General features: G+C 45.2%; 1 protein-coding gene across 3 annotated transcripts in view; it reads left to right on the top strand.

Moving 5' to 3' along the window:
• The window catches only part of DDX1 (DEAD-box helicase 1), a 67,363-nt gene that overhangs the window by 18,203 nt on the left and 36,465 nt on the right, over window positions 1-12,695 (top strand). The window contains exons 9-10 of one of the 3 annotated variants that reach the window (XM_063648941.1): window positions 9,510-9,630; window positions 11,922-12,214. In XM_063648941.1, the coding sequence (XP_063505011.1) occupies window positions 12,199-12,214 (16 nt within the window). In that variant the 5' untranslated portion in view covers window positions 9,510-9,630; window positions 11,922-12,198. Of the gene's footprint in view, window positions 1-9,505; window positions 9,631-11,921; window positions 12,215-12,695 lie in introns of all 3 variants that reach the window. The other 2 variants (XM_063648940.1, XM_063648942.1) reach the window with 2 other exon arrangements.

The raw sequence follows: 12,695 nt of genomic DNA, 5'->3' as shown, positions 1-12,695 counted from the left end.
AAATTCCTTAGGGCATTCTTACTGTTACCATGCCCCATGATTAAAGTAAATGGAAAACTACAACAACCCATTCCATGCAAGACTAATGGTCCAGACCTTTCAGAATAAAAGTCTGGGTCACCAAATCAGGTTTCATGACCAGCTGTGGTGCTTGCTTAGGGCAAATGGAATACAGAACAGATAGTGGAAGAAGGTATAGTAGTTATAAATACCAGATATGACCACATAACTAGTTATAGAAACAAGGACTGTAATTGCCACGAGTATTTCTTCCTTATTTTGTTATGAATATATTTGTGTGTTTATAATATATATATGTATGTATATATGTATATGTGTGTATATATGTGTAAATGTGTGTACATATGTATATGTTTGTATATATGTATATGTGTGTATATACATTTGTTTTGCTATACGTATGTACATACGTATATGGGAAATATCTTTATTTATGTATTTATTTGGTAGAGACAGGGTCTCACTATGTTACCCAAGCTGGTTTTGAACTCCTGGGCTCAAGCGATCCATCTGCCTCAGCCTCCCAAGTTGCTGGAATTACAGACGTGAGCCACTGTGCCTGGCTGCAAATATCTTTGTTTTCTTCCCTCTTATCTCCTCATGTAACATACGATACACTCATTCTATATTATAGTACCTAAGTATTGTTAATTTTATATGTAAATATTGACATAAAAATAGAATGTCAAGGAGAATAAACATCATCCAAGAGTTTTTACATCCTCTCCTGGGGAAGGAGCTAGTGTATTTTCCAGTGTGCACAGGACAATTGTATCATCTTAGGTGGAATTAAGACCTTGTTATTGTGTTTATTTGGAGATTAAGTATGGGTTAAGGAGATGTGTATGGGTGCCAAGTTGACAAGGCATGCATGTGTGATGTTTAATATTATGTATGAATATATGTGGGCTATGGTGCCCAGATATTTGGTCAAACATATTCTGGGGCTGGGCACAGAGGCTTATACCTATAATCCCAGCACTTTAGGAGGCCGAGGCAGGCAAATCACTTGAGGTCAGGAGTTGGAGACCAGCCTGGCCAACATGGTAAAAGCCTGTCTCTACTAAAAATGCAAAAATTAGCCAGACATGGTGGCAGGCGCCTGTAATCCTAGCTACTCAGGAGGCTGAGGTGGGAGAATCGCATGAACCCTGGAGGCGGAGGTTGCAGTGAGCTGAGATCACGCCACTGCACTCCAGCCTGAGCAATGGAGAAAACTCCATCTCAAAAAAAAAACCCAAAAAAACAAACATATTCTGGATATTTCTGTGAGGATGTTTTTGGATGAGATTTACATTTAAATTGGTGGCTCACACCTGTAATCCCAGCACTTCGGGAGACCAAGGCGAGGTAGGGGGATGGCTTGAGCCCAGGCATTTGAGACCAGTCTGGGCAATATGGTGAGATCCCCATCTCTATAAAAAATACAAACATTACCTGGGTGTAGTAACATGTGCCTGTAGTCCCAGATACTTGGGAGGCTGAGGCGGGATCACTTGAGTTCAGGAGGTCAAGGCTGCAGTGAGCCATGATCAGCCACTGTACTCCAGCCTGGGTGACAGAATAAGACCCTGTCTCAATAAATAAATAAGTAACCAAATGAATAAATAGTTGGCCTTTGAGTAAAGTGGATTGCCCTCCATAATGTGGGTAGGCCTCACTCAGTTAAAGGCCTTGATAGAACAAAAGGCTGACCTCTCCCAACAAGAGGGAATTCTCTAGCAGATGGTCTTCAGGCTTCAACGGCAACATCAACTCTTCCTGGGTCTCCAGCCTGCCAGCCCACCCTATAGATTTTGGACTTGCTAGCCTTTTATAATCATGTGAGGCAATTTCTTAAAATAAATCTCTTTCTGTTTTTATCCTATTGCTTCTGTTTCCCTGGTAAACTCTAACACATCACCACACCAATTTATACCTTGTCCCATGTTTTCTTAAAATGTAATGTTGAGTCCGAGCACTATGGCTCACACCTGTAATCCCAGCACTTTCCAAGGCCAAGGCGGAAGAATTGCTTAACTCAGGAGTTCGAGACCAGCCTGGGCAACATAGTGAGACCTTGTCTCTAAAAAAAAAAAATCAAAAAATTAGCCAGGTACAGTGGTGCACACCTGTAGTCCCAGCTACTTGGGAGGCTGAGGTGGGAGGATGGCTTGAGCCTGGGAGATTGCGACTGCAGTGAATCATGATTGTGCCACTGCACTCCAGCCTGGGAGACAGAGCAAGACCCCATCTCAAAAAGAAAAAAAATGTAATGTTGACGCTCCTCCTTCAAGTGGTGGCATCTATGATCCCTCCCCTTGAATCTGAGCAACTTTGTAATTATCTTAATGAATAAAATGAGAAGGAAATGACACCACTTGACTTCTGAAGCTTGGTCATTGAAGGCCACACGGCCCTTGGGATACTTTGGAATAAAGCCACAGTGTTGTGAAAAAGCCCAGGCTGCAGCTGGCCAACAGTCCCACCTGGGTCTCATCCCAGCTAGGATGAGCATTAACTGAGTCATGAGAGTGACAACCTTGTCATGATTCCAGCCCCTGGACAAGGTGAGCATTGTGGAACAGAGATAAGCCATCCCTGCTGTGCCCAGGTTCCTCACCCTTAAAATCTATAAGCAAAGCAAACACATGTTTTAAGTCAAAAACATATTGGGGTAATTTGTTATGCAGCCATAGTAACTGGACCACCACCATTCAGACCTACAGTGGAAGCAGCCTTCATAAATTCCTGTTTTTATTATTGTATCATAGGAAACAGGCAGTATAAATTCTTATATTCAGAATTGTTTTCTCCAGGCATTTTGAACATTCTTGACCATCTTTTTTATTACCTACCCCTCCTTTTCATATAGCAAGTGGTTTTGTTTCAGTCTACTAAAAAAAAAATCACAGACCTTGTTAATAAGAAAACCTGAGATCAATTTCACAGACAGGAAGGAGGTGCAGCAAAGCAAGGAACCTGGGCGGGAGGCTGAGAAAGTGAGCCTGAGCTCTATGTGCAGGTGCAAAATGGCTCTGTCACAGGTGATGGAATTTAGGGATCCTGGCAGATTCTGGGCTGCTGGATTTGGAACACGTGTCTGATGTACATTCTGTTCTTAAACACCCATAAGTTCAGACTCCAAATGTGGCACCATTTCCCCTAGGGCTGACAGCATCACTCACAGAGGCCGATGAACACTCAAGATGGTGGGTGTGGGAGACAGGGGCGTTCGTGCCTGCCGGCCAGTCGGCACCCTAACATAAATTGTGTCCCTGCCTGGCTTGCGTATGCAGAGAGTGATGCAGTTAGTGAGATCTCTTTTTCTGTTTTACACTCCCTCTGAAACTCATCCAGGTTGCCCTTCGTCTCCCTCTCCCCATATATCTGGAGTGATGGACTTTATGGCCACTTCTTCAGGGGATACGGAATTATAGATCTCTGGATTTATGTCTGTTTGCCAGGCCCCCTCTGGCCCCTGCATCATAAGGTGAATGCCGGGTCAGCGAGAATGATGTTGCATTCTAATAGATCTGGACCAGTTTCTGACAACTTATTTTGACAAAAGCATAAAATTCAATGATTGTTGCTCAACTCAGAAGTTATAGGAAATATAGGGGGGGGGAAAAGGACGTTTAAATGTGAGCCTCCCTATCTTCAAACTGCTCTGTGAGTCTGGTAAATTGTGAAAAACACAGAAAGCTAAGCCAACAAATTTAATGACAATGGCAATTCTAGAAGCAACATAATTTACCCCAGAGTGCGATATGAACATACTTTTTCCTGAGACTGAGGGATCACCACCTGCCACATGAACAAATAAGGGGGTCTGTTAGGGAAGCAGGGATATGGTAGCCAGCCTTTGGGTTGCCTGCCCCGCAAAAGATCCTTGTCTACTGGAATTCACACCTTTGTGTGTATTAGTTCTCTTCCATGCTGAATAGGCCTGTGTGGCCACTAAGATATCACAGAAGTGATAGTGTGACTTTGATGGCTATGCCATAAAAGATAATATTCATTCTGCTTTGTTCTCTAGGATGGCTTGCTTTAGTGGGGAAGGGTGAGGGGGTCCCAGCTGCAATATCATGAGAACACTGAAGTGGCCCAGGGAGAGATCTATGTGGAGAAAAGCAGAGGCCTCCCACTCACTGCCAGCACAGACAAGGGAGTGACCAAGCTTTAAAAACTGATCTTTCCGCCCTAGCGAAGTCTTGGAATGACTGCAATCCCAGCTAGCAGCTTGGCTACTACTGTAAGAGTGACTCCAAGTGGAACCTGCCTAGCCAAGCTGCTTCTGAATTCCTGTTCCACAAAAGCTGGGAGTAATAATAAATGTTTATTGTTTTAAGTTACTAGATTTTGGGGCAACTTTTTTTGTAGCAATAGATAACTAATGAGAGCATATAAATTAGGATTAGGTTTGGCTGCATGAGACAGACTGCCCCCATCTCCCCTTCCTGCAAAGAAAGAAGATAGATGTTTATTTCTCTCTCATTTAAGAAATCTAGAGTCACAATTTTTGGCTGGTATGCTGCTCCAAAGGTGTCAGAGACTCAAGCTATTTTTCTCTTATTGTTCTGCTATTCTCAGTATATGGCTCTCATTTCATGGTCCAAAATGTCTGCTCAAACCCCAGCCATCACATCCTCATTCCATCCTACAGGGAGGAAGAAATAAGGAGGAACACAACACCTCCATTATGGACATTTCCCAGAAGTCACATTTGACACCTTTGTTTATATACCACTGGTCAGAACATGGGCATATGGCCATATATAGCTACCAGGAAGGCTGGCAAATAGAGTATTCTGAGCAGCCATATGTCCAACTAAGTCAGAAATTTAAGGAAAAAGAGAAATAAACATTGGGGAAGCAGAATTTGCTGCAAGTTGCTAGCTTAGTTGAATCTGAATGATAATTAGGAGTTTACCAAGAAGACAGGTGTTATTATAGTTTGTTATATTGTAAATGCATATAATGTAAATACTACATTACAGAAGATGGTATATTATAAATGGCTGCAAACTCTTTGCTATTTACTGCATTGAATGTTAGAGTCTGTTTCTCCTCCCCATGAAACATAGGCTGGTCCTATGACTTGTGTTAGCTGACAGAATGTAATAGAAGTGACACTGTATTACTTCCAAGGCTGGCTTAAGAGATATGCAGCTTTTGCCTTCTACTTTTGAGACACATCTTTGTGGTACTATGTAGGAAGTCTGTCTTCCCTAATACTAATCCTCCTGTGAGAAGGTCCAAGCTGGCCACGTGGACAGAGCAATATGTAGAGGAGTAATGGGCGACCACACATGGGAGTAAAGTCTTCTTTGACCTCCCAGCCCAGCCAAGACACCAGCTGAATGTGACCCAGTGAGTGACCTCAGGGAATGCCACATGGAGAAGAAGAACCAGCCAGCTAAGCCCTGCCCAAATTCCTGACCCCCTAAATTATGAGCAAATATATTGGCTGTTGTAGTATGCCTCTAAGTTTTGGTGTAGTTGTTCACAGCAACAGATAGCCAAAACTAAAAAGGGAAAGCCATTCTAGGGAGAGGGAACAGCATTTTAAAAACTACAGTGGTGAGAGGCAATGTGGCATATGCAAGGATTTCTATACAGTTTGATATGCTAGAAAGTAAAATTTGTGGAGGAGAGTGGCAGGTAATAAGTCTGGAAGTAAGCAGGAGGCTGGACATGGAGGACCATCCTACAGAGGGTAGATTCAGGGGCCTTACCAACTGAGAGCTGTGTTGAAGGGGAAAGAGTTTGTTAATGGAAAGACTGACCATAGCAAGATTCAAGATCCAGTGCAAGTACTCCTGAGTCGTTTTTTTCCTCCTAACAGGTAGATCTGGGGCAACCTACACGGACAGCATTTATGGACGGGGAAGGTTACTGTTACTTGTGTGAAATGATGGGTGGGTTTGTATCCTATATTGTTAGGAAGGACTTTGTGAGGGAGGGGGTTTATGGATGACGATATTGTATTTTCTACTCAACTTCTTTTAGATTAAAACAAATTCTCTCTCTAGCTGCTTCCTCCTTCTTGGTGGTGAGATCCTCAGAAACTAAGCAGCTGGCTTTATCTTGTTCCAGAAGGACCTGGGAATAGGAACTGAGGAGGAGGGTGGATGTCAATGAAAGGACAAACTAAACAACCTAATTTGACTTATGTTCCCTAGGCTGGGTTCAGAGTCACATCCTCTACTGTATATGTCACATTTCACCTTCATTTTCATTGTGAGGAAATGGCCATATATTCAGGGATAATTTTGGATGTTTCCCTCACAACTCAGGCCAAATGTCTCCTCCTCCTTGTAGCCAGAATAGATTGATTATTGTTGTATTATGAAACATTCAAAAAATTTTCCTGAAAGATACATTACACAATATCCATAATGATGTGTGTTTTATTTCCTTTCTTTTCGGTACCTCTTAGCAATGTGTTGGGCTGCAGAAAAAAGAAATTTTAAAGTGGCTTAACTGGGACATTCTCAAGCTACAAGAGAGGTCTAGAGGTAGACAGACCTGGGCTTACCATCATTAAGGATCCAGCCTTTTATTTCTGCTTCAGTAGTCTTAGTGTGCAGCTTTTATCTTCGGGACTCACTGCTGACTTTCCAGGCATCATATCAATGTTCCAAAGGAAAAACGGTGCATGCCAGTCAGATCTTTCCCTTTTGAAAAGCATTCCTGGAAGTCCCAACCTGGCACTGCCAGTTATATCTCTCCAGGCAGAGCTGAATCTCTGGGCTGTCTGTCTACAAAGGAATCTGGAAAGGTGATTGTTTTCTTCTTCTTCCAAGTTTCCTTTTTTTTTTCTTTTTGAGAAGAGTCTGGCTGTGTCACCCAGACTACAGTGCAGTGGTGTGATCACGGCTCACTGCATCCTTGACCTCCTGGGCTCAAAAATGATCCTTCATCATGACGTCAGGAGATCAAGACCATCCTGGCTAACAAAGTGAAATCTCGTCTCTACTAAAAATACAAAAAAATTAGCCCGGCATGGTGGTGGGTGCCTGTAGTCCCAGCTACTCAGGATGCTGAGGCAGGAGAATGGCGTGAACCCAGGAGGCGGAGCTTGCAGTGAGCCGAGATCATGCCAATGCACTTCAACCTGGGCGACAGAGTGAGACTCCATCTCAAAAAAAAAAAAACAAAAAACAACAAAAAAAGATCCTCCCCTGGCCAGCTTCCCAAATAGGTGGACTGCAGGTGTGTGCCACCATGCTTGGCTAATTTTTTAAAGTTTTGTTAGAGAAAGGGACTCTCTATGTTGCCCAGGATGGTCTCGAACTCTTAGGCTTAAGTCTTACTCACACCTTGGCCTCCGAAAGTGGTGGAATTAAAGGCATAAGCCACTACGTCCAGCCTTTTTCAAATTTCTATAACAAAGAAAGGCAATGGGAAAGGGGACCACTATGGTTTGACTGTTCCCTCCAAACTTCATGTTGCCAATGTAATGTTAAGAGGGGGGCCTTTAAGAGGTGATTGGCCCATGAAGGTTCTGCTCTCATGAATGGGATTAAAGCCCTTGTAAAAGAAGTTTCATGGAGCATTTGGTCTTTTGCCCTTGTACCTTCTGCCATGTAAGGACATAGAGCTCCTCCCTACTGGAGGACACGGTGTTCAAGGCACCATCTTAAAAGCAGAAACCAAACCCTCACCAGACTGTAAACCTACTGGCACCTTAATCTTGGACTTCCCAACCTCCAGAACTGGCAGAAATAATTTCTGTTCCTTATAAATTAGCCATTCTCAGGTATTTTGCTATAGCAGCACAAATGAGCTAACCTAGGAACTGTGTATGGCTTTTGGGTGGTCCATCTACAGAGGCCTTCCCAGGACCCATCCTCTCTACACTTTCCCAGATACCTGAAGGCATTTTTTTCAGGTCTGCCTTAGTAGTTGCAAAACCATTTGCTCTACAGTGGGATATAATTGTAATATAGCTTACTTGAAAATACATAGCATAATATCTTGGGCCCATGGATAACATAGTAAAACTTCCCTATCACATGATTAGTTGGGCCCAAACAACCCAATTACAGAAAATGTGGGGTTATTCTGAGGTTAAAAAAAATAAATATTGGGGGCAAGCCCAGGCTGGGAGGTGTGTGTGTGTGTGTGTGTGTGTGTGTGTGTGTGTGTGTGTGTGTGTGTGTGTGTGTGTGTTTGTGTGTGTGTCTGTGTGTGTTTGAGTGTTTGAGACAGAGTCTTGCTCTGTCAACTAGGCTGGAGTGCAGTGGCATGATCTTGGCTCACTTCAACCTCCACCTCCTGGGTTTAAGTGATTCTCCTGCCTCAGCCTCCCAAGTAGCTGGGATTACAGGCGCCCACCACCAAGCATGGCTAATTTTTTGTATTTTTAGTAGAGACAGGGTTTCACCATGTTGGCCAGGCTGGTCTTGAACTCCTGACCTCAGGTAATCCACCTACCTCGGTCTCCCAAAGTACTGGGATTACAGGCATGAGACACCACGCTCAGCCATATGTGTTTTTTAATTATAATTTTTTAAACAGCTTTATTAAGGTATAATTTAAATACCATAAAATTCAATAAGCGTACAATTCAATGATTCACAGAGCTGTGCAACCAGCACCACAATCCAGTTGTTGAAGACTTCCATCACCCGCCTTAAATGTCTCACGTCCATTTGTATAAATGGAGACAAATGAACAAAAGCCTAGGCTGGGAGTTTTTAGGGTCCAGTCCAATCTCTTCCCAGTCTGGCTAGTTTGGTGCCACCTGGTGGTGTCTGTCCTGGTTTCTGGGACCAGGCCAGGGTTTCTAGGAATCTCCCAGTTAGTAGGCAACCATTAAATCAACCTATTCTTGGGGAGACTAGACAAGCAAAATACCGGACTGAAAGGCACCCATCCTCTATCTTTTGGTTTGGTGAAGGGCCTGGCTGCTGTTTCTCTGCCTGGTGTTATTCTACCTGCCAAGGAGAGGAGCCAATCACAAACCCATTTCATATATCCCAATTTGCATTACTGAGGGCACTGCAATACATACATACAAATATCTATAATTATTAAAGCAGTATATTAAGTGAGCTGAACTTGATAAGGCACAAACGGAAAACATTATCTGTTACCTTGAAATCATCTCTATGGGTTATTTCTTCCCCTGACCTAGATGAAGTCTCTGGCATCTTCCAGAGCTTTTCTGGTCATTCTGAGACAATGAAAAGTTGTCTGGTTACTTGCATCTAATTATACCCTCGTTTCTGTAAACTATCATGTCCAGTATCATGATGGAAATTCACAACTTCAACCAACATTATGGCTTCCTCCTCTCCTGCTTGGCCTATTCCATGCCAGAAGCCTGCAGTGGGATGGAGGATGGGGTCAGTCTCTTTTCTGCACTCACCTCTCCCATTAGCTGTTGTTTCTGACCCCTGGGAAGGATAAAGTCTAAGGGATGGGGTGGGGGGTGGGTACACATCTTTATTTGGCTGGGGCTATGGTGATCTGATTCTGGTGCTCTCTGGCTTAGACAGGCTCAAGGCTGATTGTTTCTCTCAGAGGGAACTTTTTGTGGTATCTTGGAGATTCTCCTTGCTGGCATCCTCCACACGCAACTCCCATGAGACAAGGGATATCTCTTTTCCAGTTTGGAAGGTAAGGATGCCACTGCGTTCTTCGTGGGGTCTGTGTGCTGAATCATTTAGCTCCTCCAGGAAGTCTCTTGGGCACATTCCCTTGAAGAAAACTTCCAGTCCACTCTCCACAGATCTATTTATCCCTTGGGGAAAAAATGTCACACGATTCCCCCACTGGAAATGCAGTTAGCTCCTGTAGCTGGCTTCTCTCTCCTTCTCTCTATCTCATTTTCTGCCCTGCCACCTCAGGTCCTCCTAGGGACAGCTTCTCAGAGCAGTCCTTGCGCTTACCAAACTCTCAGATCAAAAGTTCTCAGAGTAGTTCCCTGAAACACATTCTTTTCACAGAAATCTTTTCTCTTAATTTGCATCTTTAATTTTTTCATACTTTATCTCTTCCTTGAGACAGGGTCTTGCTCTGCCACCCAGGCTGGAGTACAGTGGCACCATCATGGCTCACTGCAGCCTCCACCTCCTAGGCTCAAGAGATCCTCCCACCTCAGCCTCCCAAGTAGCTGAGACTACAGGTGTGCACCATGCCCAACTAATTTTTAATTTTTTTTAGAGATGGGGGTCTCATTATGTTTCCCAGGCTCGTCTTGAACTTCTGGGCTCAAGTGATCCCCTTGCCTCAGCCTCCCAAGGTGTTGGGATTATAGACATGAGACATCATGCCCAGCCAATTTTTCACACTTTAAAGGTGGGCATTGGCTAAAGACACGAAAATTAGATTTCAGATTTCCCTTTGGCAAGTGCTGCATAATATGGGTCTTGTATCTCTCCTTGGAATGTGGGGGTACTTGGTATCCATTCAAAACTGCTACACTGCATAACTCTCAGGGTATTATTTAGATAAAATATAACAAGAATAGAGAATATAATGTGAATAGTGCCCCCTGGAAGTGTGAAGCTGCAGGGCTGAGTGTATTGTCCTGGGCCTTTGGAGCTTCCGGTGAATCCTGTTACATGTAATAGTAATAACAGAGCTAGTTATATTGTTACCATGTGCTATGCACTATTTTAGGTGCTTTATGTATTTTATTTGATCCTCATAACTATCCTATGAGAAAGGTACTATTGTTCATCCCTATTTCACAGGTAAGTAAACTGAAGCCTAAAGAAGCTTCATGACTTGTTCAAGGTCACACAGCAAGCAAGTGGCAGAGCTAGAATCCAAACTCAGAATATGGTTCCCAAATCTGTACTTCTAACCCTATTCTATCTTTTTTATTTTTATTTTTTATTTTTTTTATTTTTTGAGACAGACTCTCCCTCTGTCGCCCAGGCTGGAGTGTAGTGGCACGATCTCGGTTCACTGCAGCTTTCGCCTCCCAGGTTCATGTGATTCTCATGCCTCAACCTCCCAAGTAGCTGCAACCCTATTTTTCTTTTCTTTTCTTTTTTTTTTTTTTTTTTTGAGACGGAGTCTCGCTCTGTCGCCCAGGCTGGAGTGCAGTGGTGCGATCTCGGCTCACTGCAACCTCTGCCTCCCGGGTTCAAGCGATTCTCCTGCCTCAGCCTCCCGAGTAGTTGGGACTACAGGCATGCGACACCACGCCCGGCTTCTTCTTCTTCTTCTGTTTTTTTTTTTTTTTTTTTTTTTTTTTTTTTTGTATTTTTAGTAGAGAAGGGGTTTCACCATGTTAGCTAGGATGGTCTCGATCTCCTGACTTTGTGATCCGCCCGCCTTAGCCTCCCAAAGTGCTAGGATTACAGCCGTGAGCCACCGCGCCCGGCCGCTGCAACCCTATTGTATCTTGCCCCAGGGTTCCACTTTTCTCTGACACGCTGGGGCAGGCTACAGATAGTACAGCACGCGCCCTCGCGTTGGGCAGATGTGGCTCAGATCCCACGCTGCCATTCGGTAGACGTGTGTCTTTAGATAAGTGACTTAACTTTCCCGAATTTTAGAGTCCTCTTCTAAAGATTCTAATACCTTCCTGACAGTGTCTGGTTGGGAGGATTCCTCATTTACTTTCCCCATCTCTCTGCAAAGAGAAAGGAGTCAAAATTGCATGGAAGTCAAACCCGAAATTATAAAAGCGACATCAAACATGGGTGAAGGGACTGAGACCTAAATCATTATTTCAGTTAAAAAAAATGTAACAAATACCTACTGGCTGCCAGGCACTCACTAGTATTGGTGCTCAGGGCAATGAATCCAGTCCATCTCTCCAGGTCATTCACACACCAAGGCCCTGCTCATCTTTGTAAAGTTGGGGGACTGAGTGGGGAGGGCACGGTGTGGTGTCAGCCTGAGCCCACTGGATGACCCTAATCACCAAACGTCTGCTTCCTTCTCTGTGGCAGTGACCCTGATACCGCGTAGTGTGCTCCGAACACATGGTGCCCAGGACGAAGGCAGCGTCCAGAAGCCCTGGGTCCCAGCGGTCCGCTCAGCCGCAAGCGCATAAGGCGGGGCCGGCGCGGGCCTTTCCTTCCATCGGAACCGTTCTCCCGGGGCTGAGTCCCTGCCCGGACTCCGAACGCCGAAGACCAGGGGCCGGAAGCGCGCGCCGCCACTGCCGCGCCGTGTCGGGAGGGAGGGAGGGAGCAAGCGGGCGAAGCCGCGGAGGACGGGGTGAAGATGGCGGCCTTCTCCGGTGCGTTTGTGGAAACTCTCTGGGGGTGATGGGGCGGTTTGTTGCACGCCTCAGCCCTGGGGCGGCCCGCGGGGAGCTAAAGGGGCGGGAGCGGACAGGGGTCAGGGAGACAGAAGGGCGCTGTCCGCTGCAGCCCCTGATGGACCCGCGTTGCGGGATCGGGGGCGGCCGTGGCTCGGGTTGGGAGGACAATTCTTTCCAGGAGCGGGCCGGAACGTCCCTCCCCCTGCCCTTTCCCTTCTACCAATCTCCACTTGGCTTTCCTGCCAGTGCACCTTCGGCTGCAAAATCTAGGCGACGGCGTTGCTCTGGCGGCTCTCAGACGCCTGGGCCTCCTGCCTCTTAACGTGGCAGTGACCCTTTGGGAACCCTTTTCTGCCCGCGGCTCATCTGGGCTTGGCCAGGCAAAGAGGCGAGACGGCGTGGGGAGGAGTCATTGGGGAAAAATGACGATCCTGCCTCTGTCCATTTTTTTCAGGCC

The sequence above is a fragment of the Pongo pygmaeus genome, chromosome 12, assembly GCF_028885625.2.
Source record: "Pongo pygmaeus isolate AG05252 chromosome 12, NHGRI_mPonPyg2-v2.0_pri, whole genome shotgun sequence".
NCBI lineage: Eukaryota > Metazoa > Chordata > Mammalia > Primates > Hominidae > Pongo > Pongo pygmaeus.
The sequence above is the reverse complement of the archived record's forward strand: the minus strand, read 5'-3'. Positions and strand labels throughout refer to the sequence as shown.